At 44.0% G+C, this 23,752-nt stretch overlaps 1 protein-coding gene across 2 annotated transcripts in view; it reads right to left on the bottom strand.

Annotated features, from left to right (window-relative positions):
* Nucleotides 1-23,752, bottom strand: part of PLEKHM2 (pleckstrin homology and RUN domain containing M2) — a 1,089,177-nt gene that overhangs the window by 554,345 nt on the left and 511,080 nt on the right. Inside the window, exon 7 of one of the 2 annotated variants that reach the window (XM_044061869.1) lies at nucleotides 6,408-6,467. The exons of the other annotated variant lie outside the window; for it this stretch is intronic. Within the exon in view, the coding sequence (XP_043917804.1) occupies nucleotides 6,408-6,467 (60 nt within the window). The remainder of the gene's footprint in view (nucleotides 1-6,407; nucleotides 6,468-23,752) is intronic. 2 annotated transcript variants of the gene reach the window in all.

Consider the following 23,752-nt stretch of genomic DNA (forward strand, 5'->3'; position numbering starts at 1 on the left):
TTCCTGATCCAACATGCAATGGTTTGCTTGGAGACTGCCTTGCCCAATGCTCTGGGGTGAAAGGAAACGGAGCTGTTTTGATTTCCTAATGGAAATTGTTTTGTCTAGGTAAAAATCTTAGCTGTCTGTGTACATCCAAGGAATGAAGTGTCCTCTCCCCTTCATTGGTGGGAGGGGGAAAGAAGGTAGGAAGGTGAATAGATTGGTTTAATGGCAAATCGTTGACCACCTTGGGCATAAAGGAGGGGTTAGTTCTCAGGGTTACCCTGTCTTTGTGGAACGTAGTATATTGGGAGGGGGGCAAGTCATTAAGTCTTGTAGCTCTGAAACCCTTCTGGCTGAGGTGACAGCCACTAGTAGGACTGTTTTCCATGTACATATCTGAAGGGAAGCTGACCCAGCCGGTTCGAATGGGTGTTGGGTAAGCATTTCCAGGATGAAGTTAAGGTCCCAGGGCTGACAGACAGGTTTTTTTTTTTTTTTTTTAGAGGTCTATTGTGCAACACCCCTTTAAGGAAGAGTTTTACACAGAGCTTGGCTAGCAAGGGAGTCGAGAGGCAAGCAAGCTGATATTGCAGAAAGGTGTACTTTCACTGAAGACTATGAAAGTCCACTTTTTATTAGTTGACACCTATAAGTAAGGACTGGGGGGGGGGGTCAGCAATGCAAGGGTCATTTCCCTTGTCTAGACACCATTTAGTAAATCTTTCACATTTAGCCAGGCATGATTTTTTGTTGTAGGTTTCCTGGCCTCCCTCAGAACTGAAAGCACGGCCTCTGAGTAGTGGTGTCTGAATGGGATCAAAAGTATATCACCCACAGTGTCAGGGACATCATCTGCAAGTGTGGGTGGATGAGAGTTCACGTTTCTTGTGTCAGGAGGTCCACCTTGTAGGGTAACTTGTAGTGATTGCCCTTGGCTAGATTGTGAAATAAGGGGAACCAGTGCTGCCTTGGCCAGTAGGGAGTCACTAACAAGATTTTTGATTTGTCTCTCCTGCCTTTCAGGAGGACTTTCTGAATCAGTGTGTGTGTGTGTGTGTGGGGGGGGGACATGAAGAAACTTCCCCTCCCAAGATATGTTGAAAGTGTCTAGTCTCCAGGCTAGAGGGGAGTAGATCTTTGAGCAGGAGGTCTGTAGCTGTCTGTTCTGGGGGAAGGTGAACAGGTCTATTTGAGGAGTGCCCCACCGGTGCACAATATTGAAGAAAATGGTCCTGTCCAGCATCCATTCGTGTTGTGGAGAGGATGCCCTGCTTAAAAGATCTGCTTGCTTGCTTGTCCTGCAAGGGAATGTAGGTTGCATGCAGGGAACAAGTTGTGGCGAGAGGCTTGATCCCATATCAGCAGGGTTAGCTTGCACAGCTGATATGCGCCTCTGTCCTTCCCTGTTTGTTGAGGTACCACATTACAGTGGCGTTTGTCTGTTACTATTTGAAGAGCCCCTGGTAGAAGCAGAGGGGTAAAGGTTTTTCAGACCTAAGAAGACTTCTGTCATTTCCCTCACATTGATGTGTTTGGCCCTCAAGGAAGGGTGCCAGGTTGCTTGAACCCTGTAAGATCACACTGCTGCTCCCCACCCTGAATCTGAGGGATTGGTATGCATTATCTGGGTTGGGGTGGGGGGGTGGGCTGGAGTGGAAACCCGGGTTTAGCTGGACTTGTTGGATCCACCAGCTGATCTCTTTCTTTAGGCAGGGAAGGAGAGAGATTACTTGCTTCAAATGATTCTGGTGCTAGGACCAAATGTTTTTGAGGTACCACTGTAGTGCATATGCATTCTGGGCAGTGGGAGCATAGGCATGGTTGCTGCCATTAAGCCCAGCAGCAGCTCTTTGAAGTGGGAAGTCAAGGATAGGACCTTATCTTGTGGAAGAAAGGCCTTCATTCTGTCCATTCAGATTCTGCAACCCAGAAAAATCTAGCCCTGGTCTGGGTTCGAGGAGGACTTTGGAAGGTTGAGGGCGAACCCTAGATTTTGTAGAAGGGACATGGTGAACTGCAGATGATTTGAGAGGGTATCTTTGGAGACTGCCAGTATTAGGATGTCCACACAGGGGTAAATCTGAATTCCCTGAGTTCTGCAGAAGGCAATTGCTGGGGCCAGGCATTTTGTAAACACTTGGGGGGGGGCATTGGACAAACCAAAGGGCAAAGCAGTAAATTGGAAATGAGAAGAGGGCCACAGAAACTCAGAAATCTTCTGTGGGATGTTCTGATGGGTATGTGTAAGTAGGCCTCCATTAGGTCCAAGGTGGCCATGAAGGCCTTGGCTGGTATGAGACGGAGCAGAGTTGGAAGTGACAGCATTTTGAAGGTGGGCACCTGAAGGTAAAGATTTAAGGAGAGGTCTAAAATGGGTCTTCAAGGGCCGTCTTTCTTGGGAACCAGGAAGAGATGGGAGTAGAAATCTTTTCCTTCCTGTCCTGAGAGGACGAGTTCTATGGTACCCAGCTTCAGAAGGTCTGTCAGAACCTGTGGAAGGAGATGCTGTTGGTTTTTGGGAATGAAAGGGATACTTCTCAAGGGTGTTGTTTTCTTTTCCAGGAGAGGAATATCCTTTTTGTATTATGGATAGTACCCATTTGTCTGAAGTTATGGTTTCCCAGAAGGGGAGGCAGTGGGAGTGGTGAGAGTGGTAGGAGGGCAAGGCAATCATGCACTGTTGGGGCCTCCTCTGTCCTGAAAAGGTTGCCAAGGTTGCCTATGTTGAGGATGTGGGGCAGCAGGTCTGGAAGTCGTGGGTGGTCTTCACCTCTTCTAGATCTGGAAGAGGAAGTACTCGCCTGGGCTGGCTTATGCCTAACAAAGGTGGCTTTAGCTGGATAGTTTCTGTAGTACTTGGGAATGGGGGACACCAATAAATGCTTTATGTCCTGCAATTCTTTACTTTTTGTCTTGCAGAGTCTTAAAAAGATTTGCAGATTGCTTTCCAAAAATGAAATTGTGGTCCAGGGGGGGCATCCAAGCTCTCTGACTTAAAATCTTCTGGGAGATTCTGAAGTCTCAGCCAGGAGTATGTCCTGAGAACTGAAGCAGATGCTGCAGACAGCAGATGCTTCTGCAGTATCATAGCAGAGTGTCTGGCTACTTGTGTAGCCAGAGAAAGTTTGGAGGAGATGTCAGCCTTAATGGGACAGTTAGGGATAGTGGCCAGCATGGAAGAGGCTTAAGAGACCAAGTCCAGAGCATATTTAGTCATATGCGTCTGATAGTTAATGGCTCTGAAAGCCAAAGCGGAGATGTAGACCTTCTTACCAGTCCTATCCCTAGATTTGCTGTCTTTACCAGTGGGTAGGAGTGAGGCGGAGGGAAGGAGTTTGGATTGCTTATCAGGATAGGGGGGCAATCACAGATGGGTCTGCTAAGGGTGGTTTTACTAAGAATTTTTGCTTGTCAGGCACCTTGTAAAAGCGATCTGGTCACTTGGTGGCAATGGCTGTGAGTCTGGAGACTTGGATGCAAAATTAAAGGCATCCAGGTATGCAGGCAGAACTGGTGGAACAGCAGAAGTGGAGGGGGATTCTACTTGAAGAAGCTCAAAATACCTTTTGGGTATCAGACATTTGTTAGGTATCCCATTTGAAGTTGTCTTTCATTTGGTGATTATCTCACCAAATGTGATATCCTCAGGGGTGAATCGCCCTGCATAGATTCCTCATCAGGAGAATAATACTCCTGGGGTGAAGCAACTTGGGAGATGTAAGATATGGAGTCCTCAGAGGAGGAAAAGGATACATCATGCTCTTCTTCCCTAACCTGAGATATCAGGGGAGAAGGGAAAAGGCTGAAGCAGGCCTAGGGGTGAGCAAAGGTAGAGCACTGGAGGATGAGGCTGAAGGCCTAAGGGCCATGAAGGCCTGCATCAGGGAAGAAGTGAAGGACTGCCAGTCAGGTAGGACTTCTGCAGTGGGAGACGCCTGCTTGGTTTTCAGTTTCTTTTTTGCTGGAGTAGACTGTGCAGGCCTAGAGTCGGGTCTGGTAGCAACCATGTCCGAAGGCATGATCCCAGTCGGAGGCTCCACAGATTCTGGTTCGACCTAGACTATAGTCAGGGCCTAGGTTGGCTCTGCGGACATGCCGGTCATCGGCTGAGCAACAGCTTCCACAGAGGTAGTCACTGAAGTCGAAGGATCCACCATGCGTCCCTCAGGTCCTAAATTGGCAGCTGGTAGGGCGTCTGGTGCAGGAGTGGCCCAACGAAGGCCTATGAAGCTTGGTCTTCTTGTGCGGAGGTTCTGACACGGGCTCCGAGGCGGGATCCAGTCTTAAGGCTAACCACTCAAGGTGCTGGTTTTCTAAACAGAGGTTCAGTGTGGCCAGACGGCTGCATAGGGTCTTCTGCACAAACGACTGACAAATAGCAAGCGGTACGGTTGTGCTCCCGGCCTAAGCAAAAAACACTGTTCATGGGAGTCTTTGTGGGGTATCTAGCGCCCGCATTAGCATTCACCCTTTTTACCTCACATCGGCTATAAATTGCTACAACAAATCAAGCCTAGCATTGCAATCAGATATGAAGAAAAAAAACCAATGGGTTACTTAGTTTTATTGAGAAGTCTGATGTGAAGGAGCAAACACATGATGCAGTCATCTGCAGCTGAGAAGTTCTGAGGATTGTGCGTGCAGACATCACATTTAGAGCCCCTGGTTTATGGCCTTACGTGTGACGTCCCACGCAGCTGCAACAGTCAAGCTGAAGATTTTGTATAGGAGCTGACATACGAGTCACCTGAGGGGAGGAAATCCCACAACAAGAATACTGCAACATAGGAATAGAAAGACAATCTAACTACATACATGTCTTTCTCGCAGTCTACTATTGCAAGTAAATACATAAATGCTTGATCATACCCAGGTGAAAAAAAGAAAAGCTAACGTGGTTACCACGCAGCAGGCAACTCATGTGTAACTATGCTATTAAGAAGCTGCACTTATGTGGAGTCTAAATGCTTTCCAATACAGCCCCAAACTGTACATAAAAATCAAAACAGTTTTTACTAGACATGTACACATAGAAACAGCTTCATATTTTTATTAAAGTATCATTATACAGAAAATGTAATCCTACTACACGCTTCATGTTTTGAAAAAAATATATGCCAAAGCTTCTATTTCTGTGGTAGTGAAAAAATTAATCATTATAATGTTTACTACTGGTGCAGGCAATATGGCAGTACTACTGGCTGCCTAGCCATCTTTGTTTTAACTCACCAACTTTTATTTCCATCAGAATTTCTCTGATGCAGCCCTTAGCCCTATGACCTTTCTTACACAACACCAAACATGACTAAGTTGTGGATGCAGCTTGCTGCTGGAGCATTTGACTACTGCAGTGGTATTCAGCTGTTGCTCTTGTTTGCTGCTTTGGGATTTCTTTTTAGACACAGCAGTAACACTGCTCTACAACTTGCTGTCCACCTTCTCATTATTCTGGTCCTGTGTGTGGCTTTGTTGTGTGTAGTGCTTTGGCTAATAGAGTCAGATGATTTCAATACACATTTGCACAGTCTAGACAGTGTGACAGTGCTGAAATATCTTTGTACTTTTGTGCTGTAGTGCGACTTGACTACACATGCTCAGCAGTGGCTTCCTTGCAATTTTGCAGAGCTAGACATGTTAACTAATAGTTTCAATATGATTACTCTGTGAAACCCTATAAACCTATACACACACACACACGTGTAAAACACACACACATATATATATATATATATATATATATATATATATATATATATATATATATATATATGCGTACACACACCTCCCCCCAAACACACACTTCTGGTTAAACGTACAGAGCAAGGACACTCATGAGCCGAGAAATAAAATCTATACCAAAAACTATGGAGAGACGCTTAAGGACCTTAGCACACAAAGGGGAGGGCTGGGGGTTAAAAAAGTCAAAAGATTTTCCCAGCAAAATTGGGAATATGTTCTAGTGCACTTTTCCTAAGAAGGGAACTATGGATACATAACTGCCTCTATGGTACAGCAAAAACACCACTGAAATTAAAAAGCCTGGTCTATAAAGGTTACTGCTGAGAAAGAGATTTCAAACTCTACAGAAAAGGGGCCCTAGGTGGCTAAGATTGTTATATACCAGCAAATCTGTTTTTGTGTTTAAACATCAACTACTGAAAACCAGTACAAATGCCAATATTATGACTACTAATAAACTAAGTAGTGATCTTTAAGTAGCTATACCTCAGCGTTGCCTAAAACTTATAGCTCATCTCATCACAAAAAAGCAACAATGAAAATAAATAAAAAAACTGTTCAAGATTTTACCATGGTGAAAGAATTCCAGAGCAAAGATGAGGTATTTTTGTACAGCAAAGCATGCAACAAACTGTGACAGAGAGGTATAACACATATGACACCAACAAAAGATGGAGTCCCACCTTCCCAGTCTTTGCTGGGCATGGTCTGCACTGCTGAAAACGCCTCTCCAAAATCATAATCTAAAAAACGAGGGGAACAAAAGGTTAGAAACAAACCACAGTGGATACATGAAGTACTTTATGTCAAGGGTTTCATTTTTCTCCATTCTTAACATTCAGTCAGTGCCATTCAGCTTCTATGTCTGCTTGTGATACAGCTGCTTTTGAGTACTGTCTGCAGTTTCACAGATCTCTTTGTAGACACACTTTCTGTTCAAATTATACAAACTGCAGAGTATTACCTACAATATATACATCTGACACAAACACAGCATAGCTATCTCGCTAAAATAAGATGATTTTTTTTAACCAACTGTACTTGGGCCCAGCTGTACAAATGCTAGGCTAGGATTCATACCAGCCCAAGATGCAACTAGATCTGCCCTACATTAATTATCTGCATTGGAATGCTCACCTGAAGGTCAACATTACATTGCCAGTATGCACATTTTACTTAAATGTGAAAACACAAACTGCAGTACAAAAAAGTTAAGCCATGGACTAGCATTACCTCTTTAGGGACACAAACAAGCACAAATATGAAAACTGTTGGTTTACAAGTTTAACAGGATTACATGGACCGTTGACATTTGCAGGCACCTTTCCTCATCCTAATGATGCTTTATAAAACATCAGCTAAGCAGAGTACCACTAATCATAATCTTGAATCAGTTTTAAATTCTTCTACACACACTACATTTTGTTTTACTTGAGGTCCATGCACAGCTGTACTTGTTTGCAAGTAAATTAGGATTACTTTTCATTTAGTTGCGTATAGAATTTTCATTAAGTTTGAATGCATGCGTACACTGGAAATACCTGCTTTTAAAAGTAAATGATTATATACATACCTTGATTTTTTTTTCTGTTGGCTACATCACTGCTAGTGCGACATCTGTGCATGCAGACAAGGTAGTAAGAAAAGTGGGGTGCTCTACATTGCAGATAACCAGAAGGTTGGACATATGCTAAACAACACGTGATGTACAGCTAGACAGGTCCTTATATGCAAGTCATACTTACTAAAATGCTTTACTCTCCCATCGAAGCACACAATTACTACATGCACTCTATAGCAGTACCAAACAAAACACATTTAGTAAAATATAAAATAAATTAATGAATAAAATATAAAAAGAATGAATAAAAAAATAAGCAAACTTTTTGTTAAACAAGACATTGAAATGCTAAACCAGTGTTTCTATTTCAGCCTTTCATTTCCTGTCTTTTGTTCGCGACCTATGTACTCCAAGTGGTATAGTTTTTCAGGCCTATGTAAAAAGACACTGCCTAAAACAGTGATCCTGAGAACACTGATGCAGTAGGCACTGCTTCAACAATGTAAAAAAATAAATAAAACAAGTTCACGCTAGAGGGACCCACAGAAAACACTAGCTGAGTGAACTAAAGCAAGACAAAAGTGAAAGGATTTCAGGTTAAGCAGAATCACACAATGTAATGTAAAAACGCAGTGGCAAAGACTAATAATGTTACTGATGCCCAACAGATTCCAAAAATGCTGAGGTCATCCTTCCAATGAGAATGACACTAGCAAGACTATACCTGGAAAACGGACTACAGCTCAAGGTCACACAGTAGAAGGGAAGTTAGTTTATTGAGAGCACATAATGCAGAGTTAAAACACTGAAAGGTATGGAAAGGACAGGAAGCATGAAAAGCCTTGGGAGTAGGTTGTATAAGCCCCTTACAATAATGGTGGACACTCATTATCCTTTTTCCGGGACTCCAGCTCCACACCTTTGGGTAATGCCAGTTTCCTAGCCAAAACTATTTTAGGTAAATTACCATTTGCCAAGTTCTGCCTACAGTTATGGAATTTAGTAACTAGAGAAAAACCTGTATAAAACAGCAAATACTTAGCTCAGTGAAATGGAGTCCCTTTATAAAGAAATGAAGCTGTATGAATTAAACAAGCTCTGAACTGTCTCATAAATAAATGGCAAAAGTAACTTATACCAATGTAGACATTAAACAGAGGTTTACATTTGCCGTTCTTTAATGCATTTAACATAAAAATGTGGCTGGACTAACTTTTGTTTAAAATGCAGTTATGATGAATTCACTAGGCATCATACAAGGCAACTTTACTGGATGGAAATATAACAAAGTCGCTGTGCATCATCAGCAACATAAACAGCCGCATACTTACCGTGGATCTCCTCATCACAGGGAGACTCCAGGATGTTATTCACCTCAAACACCAATCAGCAATCACACAAAACCATTTTATAAAGGTAAACACATATAAGAAAAATATGGCAATGGGAGGCTATCTGCTGTTACTGACACAAAATATCTACTGCAATGATGACCAACACGCAGCTTAGACATGTTTTTCTTTTCAGGTATCTGTCTTCATATCGCTGAATAAATACCAAACCAAGAACCAGATGTTAACATACTGTGAAGCACAACAATCACAAATCCCCATGTTCTGTACTGACTGACTAATAAGTGGACTAAGAACCAAGCTGCTACTTTGCAGAAGCTTCCAGCAGAACCCTGCCCCATGAAGATAACAGCTGTACTGGCAGGCTCAATCTTTGCACTGCAGAAGTGATCCGACAAGGTACAAAGCTTGTTAGCAGCAAGATTAACAAAAGGTGACCCAAGGAAATAACCACTTAGAAACAGTTTATTTGTCATGTTTTGCTGTGACCAGCTTATGTGGAATAAAGGACATACAAAGCAACTCAACCTCGTGTATGATTTCGGTCCTATCAATGTTGAGCCAAAGTTCTCTCTCTGGCAACCCAGATAATGTAAACTCTCTTAATTTTGTAGAATGGATAAAAAAAAGAGAGGAAACTGAACCTTTAGTTAAACACGGTGGAGCATATGATCTTAGAGGAAGGATCAGTAAACAGAGACTCAAGTCAATCAGAAAAAAAACAATGGACTTCTTGACAAGCATGACAGCAGTTTGGGTGTGTCCTGCAAATAATAACTAAAGTAATGCATTCAACCACCTTAAAAAGAAGTCTTAAAACTCCTCAAAAATGTCAAATGCTATTTTGAAATCAAAATCTTTTAAGGAGCCAAACTTGAAGAATTTCTTTCAAAAATATGTTTACAGTAGAAAAAAGATAAGTGACAACAAGGAAGATATACTGAGAATGCAGGAAATCCAACTATTTATTAAATTGCTTTGTGTTGTACAGGGCTGAGGTGGTAGCAACCTAATCAGGACAGACCAGACTTACTTAGAATTCCTAGACACTCGGGTATTCCCAGTTGGGACAAAACATACAATATCTCCAACATGCCCCGAGTTTGCCACAGAGCTTCCTTACAGTGGCCTGAGTTTGCCACAGGGCTTCCTTCCAGTGGCCTGGGTTTGCTGCAAGGCTTCCTTCTAGTGACCTTTTCCACTTAAAGACTGTAGAGCTCCTCTCTGTATTACAGAAAATTCTGTTGATCTCCACCTTCAGCTTATGATGGGCGTGCAGACTGATCGCTAAACTGCAAGCACCATTCTATGACCAATGCCTTATAGGTTCATAGGTTCATACTAGGCTACCTGCCCTGGGGCAATTATAAGCCTAGCCCGATTCTGTATGGCTTACGCCACCCCCTTGATTTGAGTATACTGTGCCCTTTTTAAGGTTTAGTTTACTGTGCCTCTGTCTAATAGTGACACGGGAGTAATCCCTGGGACAAACCTACGATCCCCCATCCACTTATCAAGATTCTTCTTGAAGAGATTCAGTGAGGTGCTCTGCCCTCACATGAACTGGAATTCTACTCCAGAGCGAAGGGAGCCTCTGGGTTATGAACCTGTCCCTCCAGCAATTTCTATTTATTTCTGTGCTGAGGTTCAAGTCCCTTGAGCATGTGGCTCTAAGGGATTTAGATTTACTGAGGTGGAGCATGTCCATTAATTCTGGATTTGACATAGCTTTGTATATCAGGCATAGATTGCCTCGAAGTAGGCGGTATGCAACTGAGTAGAGCTGGAGTTTTTTTAACCGAGCAGCATATGGCATCTGTTTGAGACCCTTGATCCTCTTGGTGAGATACTTTTGGGGTCTTTCTAATTGCTGCAGGTGTCGGGTAAGGTACATCCCAAAAGGGGCATTGTATTCTATGATGGGCCTGATGAGGGATGAATAAAGGGGCACGATTACCTCTCTTGATCTAGATGTGAAACCCTTCGTGATGAGGTGGGCTATGTAGAAGGTCTTTCTAACCACTTTGGCAATGTGGTTTTCAAAGGAGAGATTGCTATCAACTTGAGTCCCCAGGTCCCTACTAACTTTCTCTGTACTTAATGGGTTTCCGCCTATGTGGTAATTTGTGGGCACATTGTTTTTGCCAAAGGGTATGACTATACATTTTTTGGCATTTAGCTTTAAACCATGGCACTGGCACCAGTTATCTGTCTCTGTGAGACCTTTTTGAAGGATGTTTGTGTCAGCTGGAGAGTTGATTATGGCGCCCAGTTTGCAGTAGTCTGCGAACTTGGTGAGCCATAGTCCTCCCAAGTTGCCTGTACCTCGAAAAGTATATACCGAACAAGAGTGGTCCCAGGACAGAACCCTGTGGGGCGCCACTTGTGACCTGTTTGAGTCTGACATGGCTCCAGCAACTCTCACGCTGTGTGTTCTGTCTTTGAGCCAGTTTGCGACCCATCTTGTGACATAGGGGTTTATATTTAAGCTGGATAGCTTATCTATGATGCCAGTGGGGTATTGTGTCAAATGCCTTTGCAAGGTCCAGATAGGCTGTGTGGACTACCTTCCCTTCATCTATGGCTTTGGTGACTGTTTCAAGAAGTCAACCAGGTTCAAAAGGCAGGATCTGCCCTTGACAAAGCTGAACTGGGTAGGATCTAGTGTCTGTAGGTCCCCAATGTCTTTGTTTATGAGCTCCATGATGATCCTCTCCATAGCCTTGCAGACTAAGCTAGTCAGGCTTATGGGGCGATAGTATCCAGGGTCCGTAGAGGCTCCACCTTTGTGGAGTGGGACCACTGTTGCTGTACGCCATTCTGTGGGCACATATCCTGTAGTGAGGCTGAGATTGTATAGCTGTTTTATTTGAGGGATTAGTTCCTCTTGGAGTTCATGTAGGACGCAACCTGGGATGCCATCTGGTCCCATGGAAGCAGTGTTTTTTGCTTTGGAGAGGGCAGCCTTCATCTGAGATGTTTGGGAGGCAGCCCTCTGCCAGGATAGATACTTGCTCTTTTGGGAGGGAGGGGGTGGAGAAGTTTGCACTGAACCTGTCTGCCAGGATATTGGTGATGTCTGTGGGTTCAGTGTATTTTTTGTCATTTAGAATCAACTCAGAACAAGTCTGGGAGTTGCATCCCAGGTTTCTAACATAACTGAAAAAAGCCTTATGATTGTCTTTGGTGTCCTGTGCAATTTTTCTCTCGAAGCTGGCCTTGGAGGATTTTATGAGGGATCGTAATTTTTTGCTAGTACTGATCAGAGATGCCTTCCCTATTAGGGATTTTGCTCTATCATGTAGTAGCTTCCTCCTTGCCCAAGCCTTGCTTCGCCACCACACTCTAGTACAATGCCTTAGTACCATTGACAATGCACCTATATGCATGTCAACCTCCTAATTTTGCCAATGAATAAATAGCTGTGTAAAATCTTACCATAACCATAGATGTCCCTCTCTTCCATGTTGCAGTATTCATGGTGTGGGATTTTCTGCCTCAAGCGATCTGACATCGGCTCCTATACAAAAGCTTTTGCCTGGCTGCTGTAAGTGTGTGGGACGTCACACGTAGGGCCATAAACCAGGGACCTTAAATGTGAAGTCTGCACACACAGACCTCAGAACTTGAAGTCTAGAGGAGTGGCCAGTCAGGAGAACAAGATGCCAACAAAAGGAACAAATACCACTGTAAGGCTGAACAGATAAGCCTTGGGAGTGGAAGCAGTGGTCAGAGGCCAGACCCTGCAGTAAGAGAAGAATAGGGGGTTTGGAGGGTGGGAAGGAATACTGCAACATGGAAGAGAAGGACATCTATGGTTATGGTAAGATTTTACACAACTATTCTATGTCCTTCTATTCCAGTGTTACAGTATTCATGGTGTGGGAGAGTACCACAGTTTAGGAAGAGTAATGGGAGGAGGCAGAGGTAGAGTATTCCACGAATCCTTGTAGGATTGCTCTAGCAAAGCCTGCCCTGGCCCTGGAGACTTGGTCTAATTTGCAGTTTTGGTGAAAGTGTGAACCGTAGACCAGGTAGATGCTTCCTGGACGGAAGCTGTGTCCAGGCCTTTGAGAAAGGCCTTGGAGGTAGCCATGTCCCTGGCTGAGTGAACTCTTGCACCATGAGTTAAGACTTTGCCATGGTGTGAGCAACAAAAAAGAATAGATTTCCTGATCCAACAGGAAATGGTTTGTTTGGAGACTGCCTTGCCCAGAGCCCTGGGGTGAAAGGCGATAAAGAGTTGGTCAGACTTTCTGAAAGACTTAGTCTTGTCTAAGTAGAATCTTAACTGTCTGTGTACGTCCAGGGAATGGAGGATCCTCTCTGCATTGTTGGTTGAAGTTGGGAAGAAGGTAGGCAAGTGGATGGACTGGTTTAAGGACAGTGCATTTACCACTTTGGGCATAAAGGAAGGATTTGTGCGCAAGGTAACTGTCATTATGGAAGGTGGTGTAAGGAGGGCAGGCCATGAGGGCCTGTGGTTCTGACACTCTTCTAGAGGAAAGAAATGGCCACTAAAAGAAAGGTTTTCCAAGTGCACATCTGTAAGGTGGCAGAACTAGCTGGCACAAAAGGAGGCAAGGTGAGTTTTTCTAACACAAAGTTGAGGTCCCAGGAGGAGGGATGGGTTTTCTTGGTGGTCTAATATGTAGGACCCCTCTCAGAAAAAGTTTAACGTCCAGCCTGGAAAGCAAAAGTGGCTGTAAGGGTAAGCAGGCTGAAAGGTGGACTTTCACAGAGGAGTAAGCTAGTCCAGCCTTAATGAGATCACAAACACAGCTAAGAACTAGGGAGGGGCTGGCCTGCAGTGGGTACCTGTCCTTAAGACACCATTTAGAGAATCCTTCCCATTTAGATAGGTATATCTTTCTAGTAGTTGGTTTCCTGGCCTCCCTCAGGATTGAAAGCACATCCTCAGAGTAGAGCTGGCTATAAGAGATTAGAAGCTGATCAACCAAAGTGTTAGGTTTAGCATTTTCAGCTGAGGGTGAATTAGAGATCCCTTTTGCTGGGAGAGTAGGTCCACCTTGTGGGGGTACCTTGTGGTGATTGCCCTAGGCTAAAGAGTGAAGAAGGGGGAACCAGTGTTGCCTTGGCCAGTAGGGAGTCACAAGCACGATTTTTGGTTGGTCCTTCTTGATTTTCAGAAGGACCTTCAGTATTAGTGGTAAGGGGGTGGGGATGCATAAAGGAACATCCCCTTCCAAGGAAAGCTGAAAGCATTCACTCCTGACGGAGTGTGATTCCCTGCTGCAGAATCTGCTTAGTTGTCTGTTCCGGGGGGAGGCAAACAGATCCACTTGAGGTGTGCCCCACCGGTGGACTATGTCTAAAAGGTTTTCCTGTTTAGCATACATTTGTGAAGGTAAGAGGATGTTCTGCTGAGCAAATCTGCTCATTTTCCTGAGAAGGGATGTAAGAGGCCTGCAGCAAAAAATTGTGTTGGGTGGCTAGCTCCCAAATCTGTAGGGTTATCTGGCATAAGAGATAGGCCTTTGTCCCTCCTGGTTTGTTCAGGTACCAAATGACTGTGGTGTTGTCTGTAAGAATGTGAGGGAGGCCTGGTTGAAGGATAGGGAAAAGGGTCTGAAGGGCCAGCAAGACTGCAGTCATCTCTCTGATGTAGATATGTTGTTTTTAAAGGGCAGGGTTCCAAGACTCTTGAACCCTGAAATTAGAGTTCCCCCCACCCTAGGTCTGATGCATCTGTGTGAATGGACTGGGTAGGGGGAGGAAGTTGTAGGGGAATGCTTTGGTTGAGGAGGATTTGTTGTATCCATCACCTCAATTCTGACTTTAAGGCAGGGCAGAAGGGGGATTAGATTGTATAGGGAATGTTGGTTTTGAGACCATGCACTTTTTTTTTTTTTTTTTTTTTTTTTTTAAGTACCATTGGAATTTTCTCATGTGCAACCTGGCTAAAGAGAGCGTGGGGATCTTGGCTGCCATGAGTCCCAGTACTTGTAGGAATTGCCTTGCAGAAAGGTGGGATACAGCAAGAAGTTCTTGGAAGTAAATTGAGAGAGACCGCACTTTGTCCTGTGGGAGGAAGGGTCTCATCAAGTCTGATCTGATCCTGCATCCAGGAAAACTTTGTCCTCCTGTGGGTGCCAGAGGATTTTGGAAGGTTTAAGGTGAACCCCAAGTTGTGCAGGAGGGTCATGGTGAATTTTAGGTGACTTTGGAGCATGGATTCTGATTCTGCTAGAAAGAAATGTCATCCAGATAAGGGTATATTTGAAATCCCTTGGTTCGGAAAAATGCAATGGCAGGAGCCAGGCATTTCGAGAAAACTCTTGGAGCAATAGATAAGCCAAAGGGTAAGGCTGTAAATTGAAAATGTGAGGAAATGCCAGTAAATCTCAGGAATTTTCTGAGGGAGGGCATGATAGGAATGTGGAGATAAGCAAATGACCATAAAGGCTTGAGGTGGTATCAGGGGCAGGAGGGTTTGCAGAGAGAGCATCCTGAAGGATGGAACTTTTAGGAACCGATTTAGGTAGGAAAGGTCTAGTATGGGTCTCCAAGGACCATCCTTTTTTTTGGGACTAAGAATAGAGGCGAATAGAATCCTTTTCCTTCCTGGCCCACAGGGACAGGTTCTACAGTTCCTAGGGAGAGGAGCTCCTGCAGAATGAGAGGAAGAGGTGGAGCTGTTTTTTGGTGGGAAGGAAATGTTTTTTGGTCTTGGTTTTTCCCTCCAAGTTAGAAAGTATCCTCTTTGAATGATGGAAAGGACCCACTGGTCTGAGGTGATGGCTTTCCAAAAGGGGATGTAGTGGGGTGGGCGGGTAGACAAGGGAAGGTGGGCAATGCAGTCACGTAGAAGAGCCCCCCTCTGTCTGGAAAGGGCTGTTTGGAGGGGGGAATGGTTGTTAGTCGGTCTGGAGTAAGGCTGTCTCCTGGATCCTCTTCTCGGTCTGGAGGAGGAGGGATGAGAAGTGGCAGGAATCCTCCTGACAAAGGAAGTTTTTGCTGGATAATTCCTGTAGTACTTGGGGAAGGGGGACACCAGCAAATGTTTGATGTCTTGCATCTCTTTGCTTTTCTCTTGCAAGTTTTTGCCAAAAAGTAGGTTGTGGTCCAGTGGAGCATCCATAATTTTGGATGTGAAATCTTCTGGAAGAGGTTGTAAGCATAGCCAGGAATATCTGCGAAGGGCAGAGGCTGCAGACCTGGATGAGGCTTCTTCTGCATCATAACGACACCTGGAGTGTCTGGCCACTTGGGTTGCTAGGGACAATTCTGATGCAATGCTGGACTTTAGGACAGTCAGGTGTAGAGGCTAGCAGGGTTGAGGCCTGGGACACTAGGTCCAGAGCGTATTTGACCATGTGTGTTTGGTAATTAATGGCTCTAAAAGCCAAGGTAGAGGAAGTATACACTGTTTTACCCAGTCTATCCATGGTTTTACTGTCCTTATCTGTGGGTAGGAGAGAGGCAGATGGTACCTGTCTAGACAGTCAGGAGCTACAGCAATGACAGCTGGGTCTGCCAGTGGAGGTTTAACCAGGAATTTTTGGTCATCCAGCACCTTATAAAATCTGTCTGGTCTTTTTGGGGCTGGGGGCTGTAAGTCTGGGTTCTTACAGAGTTAAATGTGTTCAGGAAGGCTGGGAGCACAGGAAGTATAGCTGAGGAAGAGGGAGACTCAAGTTGCAGAAGTTCAAAATACCTCTTCTGGGCATCAGACATCAGGGTAGTGTCCCACCTTAAGTACTCCATTTTAGTTATGGTTTCCCCAAAAGTTATATCTTCAGGTGGGGAGTCCCCTTCAATGGAATCTTCATCTGGGGAATAGTAGTCAACAGGAAAAGCAATTTGAGATGCACAAGAGACGGATTCCTCCGAGGAGGAATCATACTGACATTGCTGTTCTTCTCCCTCTTGGGTAGTGGCATGGTGGGGAGAATAGGCAGAGGCTGGGCGTGGGCTGCGCACAGGGATGGAGAAGATGCAGGGCCTGTGGGCCTAAGGGCCATGAAGGCCTGCATAAGAGGGTTTGTAACAGAGTGCCAATCTAGCTGTGCTTCAGGAGGAGGAGTGATATGCTTTTGTCTTTTGTTTTTTTGGAAGGCGTAGGCTTTGGGGATGGCCTAGGAATTGAAGCCAGGCCTGCAGTAGGAGAGGACTCAGTTGGGCAGCCAACAACAGGTTCCCCCTCAACATTGGTTGGGGCCGACGTCTGAATAGTCTCCATGGACATGCTTTCTGTGGCTGCAGAAACGGCTTCTTCAACGGGGGCCATCGAAGCTGACTGAGAAATCGTGTGTTTCTCGGCCCCTATATTGGAAGCTGGTGGGACATCCAATAGCAGAGTGGCAGTAGGAATAGGCTTGGAAACCTTGGGCCTTCTTCTTGGGCGGTTCGGGTTAGGCAGCCAAATCAGGGTCCAGCCTAAGGGCTAGGCATTTCAGATGCTGGTTCTCGAGAAGATATACATTTAATGCAGCCAAACAACTGCAAAGCATCTTGGGCACAAAGGACTGACAAATGGAACACAACATATGGTCATGTTCCCTACCTAGACAAAATACGCAACTATTGTGGGTATCTTTGTGCAGTATCTGACGGCTGCAATTACATTTGCCTTTTTTAGCTGACATCGGCCAAGAAACTACTGCAAACCAAGCACAAGCAATGTTAATGAAAAACCAAAAAACCCAACAGGGTACTTATCTTTTCAAAGTAATCATGTGTAGGAGCTGAACGAAGTGACGTTGTCTGCGACTGAAAAGTTCTGAGGTCTGTGCGTGCAGACTTCACATTTAAGGCCCCTGGTTTATGGCCCTACATGTGATGTCCCACTCACCTACAGCAGCCAGGCAAAAGCTTTTGTATAGGAGCCAATGTCAGATCGCCTGAGGCAGAAAATCCCACACCATGAATACTGCAACATTGGAATAGGACATCTGTACATTACATGCAATTATCTTTTCTACACATATGCAGCAAAAATATAATATGAAAAGCCATATAAAATCTGCAATTGGATTTTGCATACTACAGATGAAAAAAAATACATGACGTGTAAAGAGAGCAATTTTTCTTTCAAAGAAATACAGCCGAACTTTGAAAGTGAAACTTTCTCACACACGCACTTTAGCAGAGCTTTGGACTCCTCAGACTGCAACTTCCAGTCAAAAGTTGTGTTACTTTATCTTGGGTCAGGACTTCTTGGTTATCTAAGTAACTTTGCTTTCTGAGAAGTTACTTGGATTAAACATTTTCAAAAGCAGGAACTAAACTGAATGCAAAAAGGGAGGGGGGTTGTTTAAAAGGACAGTTAATAGAACATCTCAGCGCTACCAGATTTCAATACCCTCTGGAGTTTCCTTAGGTAAAATGACTTGTTCTTGGAAAATAAACACAGTAGTTTATCCAGTCAGTCTTTGTTTCCTCTTCAAGTGTTTGGTGAGCTGATAAACCTGTCAACAGTTAAGAAAATCTTTACGTTGTCACCAGAAGAGATGACACTTGCTGCTTTAATCAGTGAGCTCATGCCTATAAATGCTGCCTATTTGTCTTTTGCAAATAAAAACTCAGAAAAGTCAATCAAAGTTATCTTGACTTAGTAGTAGTGGTGGTAGAATCACCTAGCTGCTACAGTTTTTATGTCATCTGCTCAATCAAAATAGCTTATTTTACAGTCTTCTGCAAAATTTAATTTTCAAACAGCAGTGCCTAATTTAAGTGTTTCATTCGTTAAATTCAACAGCTTGTGGTTGGTTGTTCATTGACAGTTTACTTGCTTTGCATATTTTTTTTCTACAACAGCGAATGGACTGGTGACAAGTGACTATGTAAACATAGCAAATACTTTCAAGTAGAAATGAATCATAGCCTTGTACACACACAGCACAGCCTTGAAAGCTATAGTTTCTCACAAACACAGACAAGGAGAACTTTAGGTTCATTAAACTTAAATCCTGTCAAGCCATGTTAACTTATTTGGGATCAGAACCATCCAAGTAACTTTCCTATTGGGGAGGTTATTTGAATTTAAAATTCTCAGCAAGCAGAGACACTATTAAAAGGTCATAAAAGTCAAAGATAAATAGATTACAATTATCAGTAGAACCAGTTTGCTGTTAAATTGCTTTTGTATCCTCATCTGTCTGTGCAAAACTACTTATTCTACATTCATTTGTGCAATTTTGTTTGCATATTTTCAAACTGTACTGTCAAATCTCTTTACAGAGAGTTTCAGTACTCAATTTCAAAAGCTCATGATCAGTTGTTTACTGATGCATATTAAGGTTATTGCATAAAGCTGGTTAATTGTAACTGCTAGTATCTGCCTTTTGACACCGAAAAGAAAAAAACTGCTTAGCTACAGCTACATGCAAATAGTACGGATGGCTCTCAAAGTGTACAGCAACTTTGACCCTGGTATGCCACACTAATCTAGTTGATGGCAGTATGCTGCTGTAAAGGCAGGAAGGAGTAGTAGCACTGAAAGGGCATTTTTTTTTGCCCATCCTGGAAAACAATGTGTGGGTGCGTGCATGTCTGTGCATGCAGATACGAGAATGCAAAGTACTTTTAGCCATGAAACTGTTACTAATGGTAAGATAGCAATGAAAGGCATTGGTCTGAGTATGGGATAGGGAATCCCTGGGAAGCCAGTATTCACTGACAGTGCATTTAAAACATTCAATGCAAACCTTATTTGGGTGTTAGTCACTGTCCAAAGCAGCAGTGCTCACTTGTCATATATGCCCTTAAGGCTGAAAAACCCAAACAAATGCACTGTGTGTGTGTCTGTGTGTCTGTCTGTCTGTGTGTGTGTCACACACAATTAAAAATCTTCCACTTCACCTGCAGAAAGACAGTCACTCTTTCAAGAGAGAACACAGGTCTCTGATTTTGATATGTCAATTGTCAAACCATCTGTGAATCACTCTAGTGCAAGCTGGAGCTCATGGCCACTTGAGGTAAACAGGCAAATAAACATGCTCTCTTCAAGTCTCCAAACTGGATACTCCTCTGACCTTGGCTGCGCTGTGATGCTGTGCTAGTAACAAGACACACCCTTGGTGGAGTCCTATGTCCACTGGGTCCATATCTGACGTAAAGCTAAGAATGCAAACACAACTCTCACTCTTCAAATACAGGGAACAAAACATCCCAAATGAACAATATGTAAGACCATCAACAAACTCAAAAGAAAGATAACTCAACATCTCTCAAAAATCAGAACAAAGACCTTAAACTCTCTCACAAAACACCTCATGGAACACCCAGACCATAAAGACTATTTTCCACATTCTAGGGAATGTCAACATGGGTACCCTTCAAGGGAACAAAAATGACACTGGAGAAAAAAAGAATTACAATGGAAAATCAAACAAAGCATGTAAAAGACCATGGCTCAACTCTTCCTGCTCTATCTGCAACATCCTTAGCCTCACAAATAGAACCACAAGAATTTCTACTGGCATTGGCTTGTGGAACATTTTTTAATTGGGAGTGTGTATTGACGATTTCAAGAGGCTTATTAGCTGAAGTTTACAGTCTACCTCAATAGTTTCATAGTTTCATAGTTTAGTACTAGGCTATCTGCCTTGGGGCATTTATAAGCCTAGCCATAGTGATGTGGCTTTCGCCACCCCATGAAATGGTACACAAATGCACAGAATAGATTTAGAATACTGTGCCTCTGTCTAGTAGTGACACAGTGAAGGTCCCCTTATATAATAGAATTAGTTTACTGTGCCCCTGTCTAGTAGTGACACAGATGTGACCCCTGGGGTAAACTTACGATCTCCCATCCACTCATCAAGATTTCTCTTGAAGAGAGTCAGTGAGGGCTCTGTCTAACATGAACTGGGATCTTGTTCCAGAGCATGGGAAGCCTCTGGGTTATGAATCTATCCCTCCAGCATGTCCTATTCATACTTGTACCAAGGTTTAAGTCTTTAGCTCTCGTGGTTCTGATGGATTTGGATTTTTTTGAGGTGGAGCATGTCCATCAGTTCCTGATTGGACATGGCCTTGTACGTCAGGCAGAGATCACCTCTGAGCAGGCGGTATGCTAATGAATAGAGCTGGAGTTTCTTTAGTCTGGCAGAATAAGACATATGTTGGAGACCCTTGATCCTCTTGGTGAGGTACTTTTGTGGTCTCTCTAGCTGTTGCAAATGCCGGGTGAGGTACATACCAAATGGGGCATTATACTCAATCATGGGTCTGATGAGGGAGGAGTATAGGGGTACAATGACATCCTTGGATCTGGATGTGAATCCCTTCATGATAAGGTGTGCAAGGTAGAATGTTTTTCTAACCACTTTGGCAACGTGGGTGTCAAATGAGAGGTCGCTGTCAACTTGGGTCCCTAGGTCTCTGATTACTTTTTCCATACTCAGTGGGTTGCTGTCTATGTGATAATTTGTGGGTACTTTGTTTTTCCCAAAGGGGATGACTATACATGTTTTGGCATTTAGTTTAAGGCCATGACTCCGGCACCAGTTGTCCGTTTCTGTGAGGCCTTTTTGTAGGATGTATGTGTCCGCTGGTGTATCTACTATGGCGCCTAGTTTGCAGTCATCTGTGAACTTTGTCAGCCACAACCCTCCCATGTTTGCTTTAACATCTGAGAAATAAATGCCGAACAAGAGGGGTCCCAGGACAGATCCCTGTGGGACACCACTTATGACTGGCTTTGAGTCTGACATTGCTCCAGCGATTTTAACTTTATGGGTTCTGTCCTTTAGCCAGTTTGCAACCCATCTAGTGACATAAGGGTTTACGTTTAAGCTGTTGAGCTTATCTATGATGCCTGAGTGGGGTATTGTGTCGAAGGCCTTAGCCAAGTCCAGGTAGGCTGTATGGACTGCTTTGCCCTCATCAATGGCTCTAGTGACCGTTTCAAAAAAGTCAACCAGGTTCAAAAGGCAGAATCTGCCCTTCACAAAGCCAAACTGGGTGGGGTCAAGTGTCTGTAGGTCCCCAATGTCTCTGTTTATGAGTTCCATGATGATTCTTTCCATAGCTTTGCAGACCAGGCTGGTTAAGCTTATGGGGCGGTAGTTCCCAGGGTCTGTAGAGGTACCCCCTTTGTGGAGTGGGACCACTGTTGCTGTACGCCAGTGTTCAGGTACATATCCTGTAGTAAGGCTAAGGTTAAATAGCATTTTTATGTGCGGGTTTAGCTCCTCTTGAGTTCACTTAGCACGCAACCCAGTATACCGTCAGGTCCCATTGATGCTGTGTTTTTAGCTTTGTTGAGGGCGGCTCTCACTTGAACATCTGAGATAACAGAGAGATTATATTCAGCTGGGATAAGTATTTCTTCTTTTGGGGGTGAGGGAGGGGAGAAATTTGCACTGAACCTGTCAGCCAGAATGTTGGCAATATCTGTGGGTTCAGTGTATTTTTTGTTGTTGTGAACTAACTCAGAGCATATCTGAGGGTTTCCGCCCAGGTTTCTAACATAGATGAAGAAGGCTTTGTGGTTATCTTTAGTGTCCTTAGCGATTTTTCTCTCAAAGTTGGCCTTGGATGTTTTTATAAGAGAACGTAGTTTTCTGCTAGTGTTGATCAGAGATGTCTTCCCTTTATGGGATTTTGCTCTGTCGTGCAGTAGCTTACTTCTTTTGTTATACAATTTGTTAATGGCTGTGGTCCACCAGACAGGACGCTTGCCTTTGGTGGAGAGGGACTTGGATTTATTTGGGATTGCATGATCCATGCATTCTTGGAGATGTCCATAGAAAGCATTTGTGAAAGATTCGGCATTGTGGGATGTGGTATCCACTGGCCCAGTGGGCTTAAAGGATACCATCTCAGTCTTAAGAAGAGTGAAGTTTGCTTTTGAGAAGTTTTTCACTGTGGTCTTTTGTGCTGGGGGTGGAGGTGGGATATGTATATCCAGGGTGATTAGTTTGTGGTCAGATCTCACTAGTGAGGGGTATACCGGTGTGGAGCATTTTGTCCCCATGTTTGTGATGATCAGGTCTAGTATATTATCTCCCCTAGTGGGAGAGGTGACTAGTTGTTCCAGTGCATTTGAATTTATGAATTCCAGGAACCTTTGGGCTAGGGTGTTATTGCTAGAATAATGTACCCAATCTATGTTTGGGTAGTTGAAGTCTCCCAGTATGATGGTATTTTGTGATACATTCATATCCTCCAATGTCTTCAGGAAGGTTGAGTGGGGTTCCTGAGATTGGGAGGGTGGTCTATAACATGCTACCAGTTGTATAGCAGTTTTGCTTATGGTTAGTTGCACCTGTATGGTCTCCGATGCTTCATGTGTTGCTACTAACCTGGAGGTGTGGGTATCCTTGATGAATATGGACACTCCCCCTCCCTTTGTGGTTCGGCCCGGGTTTTGGGGCCAAAAAGCATGATACGAGGTATAGCCTGGTAGCGCTGGGGTGCTCTCAGGAGCCTTGAACCAGGTTTCAGTTACTGCACAGACGTCGATGTTCTCCACACTGAGTGCATCGAGTGCCTGCATCTTGAGATTTAGACTTCTGGCGTTGAGCAGCATTACCCTTAGTTTTTTTCCATTTTTGTTTTCTAAGGAGGTGGGTTTGTCTTTAGAGCCTTGCCTAAAAAGGCACTATGGGGGTGGCAAGAGCCTTAGCCAATATCCGGAAGCCCAGTGGTGACCGGTGCAAGCCGTCCCTTGCGAAGCAGCGTGGCTTGTCCACCATGTCATCCCAGGCAGACAGACATTGGATCCCCTTAGAATGACACCAGTACTTGAGCCAATTATTAAAGCTGATCATCTTGTCTTTGTATTGTGGCATCATTCTTGGTGAGGGCAAGATGCTGCTCAGGGTCAGAGTCATACCAGCCTGGGCTACATAATCAGAGAGCTCCTCTATGTCTCTTTTCATGTAGTCCAGGGAGGTACGTCTCAGGTCATTCACGCCAGCATGGACAATGACGGAGTCATATTTGTACTTGCTTTGGAGTGACCCGAGTGCGTGTGTTATGTGGCGGATCCTAGCTCCCGATAGGCAGCTCACAGTCACCCTCTCCTTGTTCAGCCTGGTAAGCGGGACATCAGTGTGTCTGACTATAGAGTCACCTATTACTAGTGTATCAGGCATGGTGTTTGGCCTTAAGGGCTGTGATTGATTGACACACTGATTTATTG

The sequence above is a fragment of the Protopterus annectens genome, chromosome 2.part0, assembly GCF_019279795.1.
Source record: "Protopterus annectens isolate FY-2018-M chromosome 2.part0, PAN1.0, whole genome shotgun sequence".
Classification (NCBI taxonomy): Eukaryota; Metazoa; Chordata; order Ceratodontiformes; family Protopteridae; genus Protopterus; species Protopterus annectens.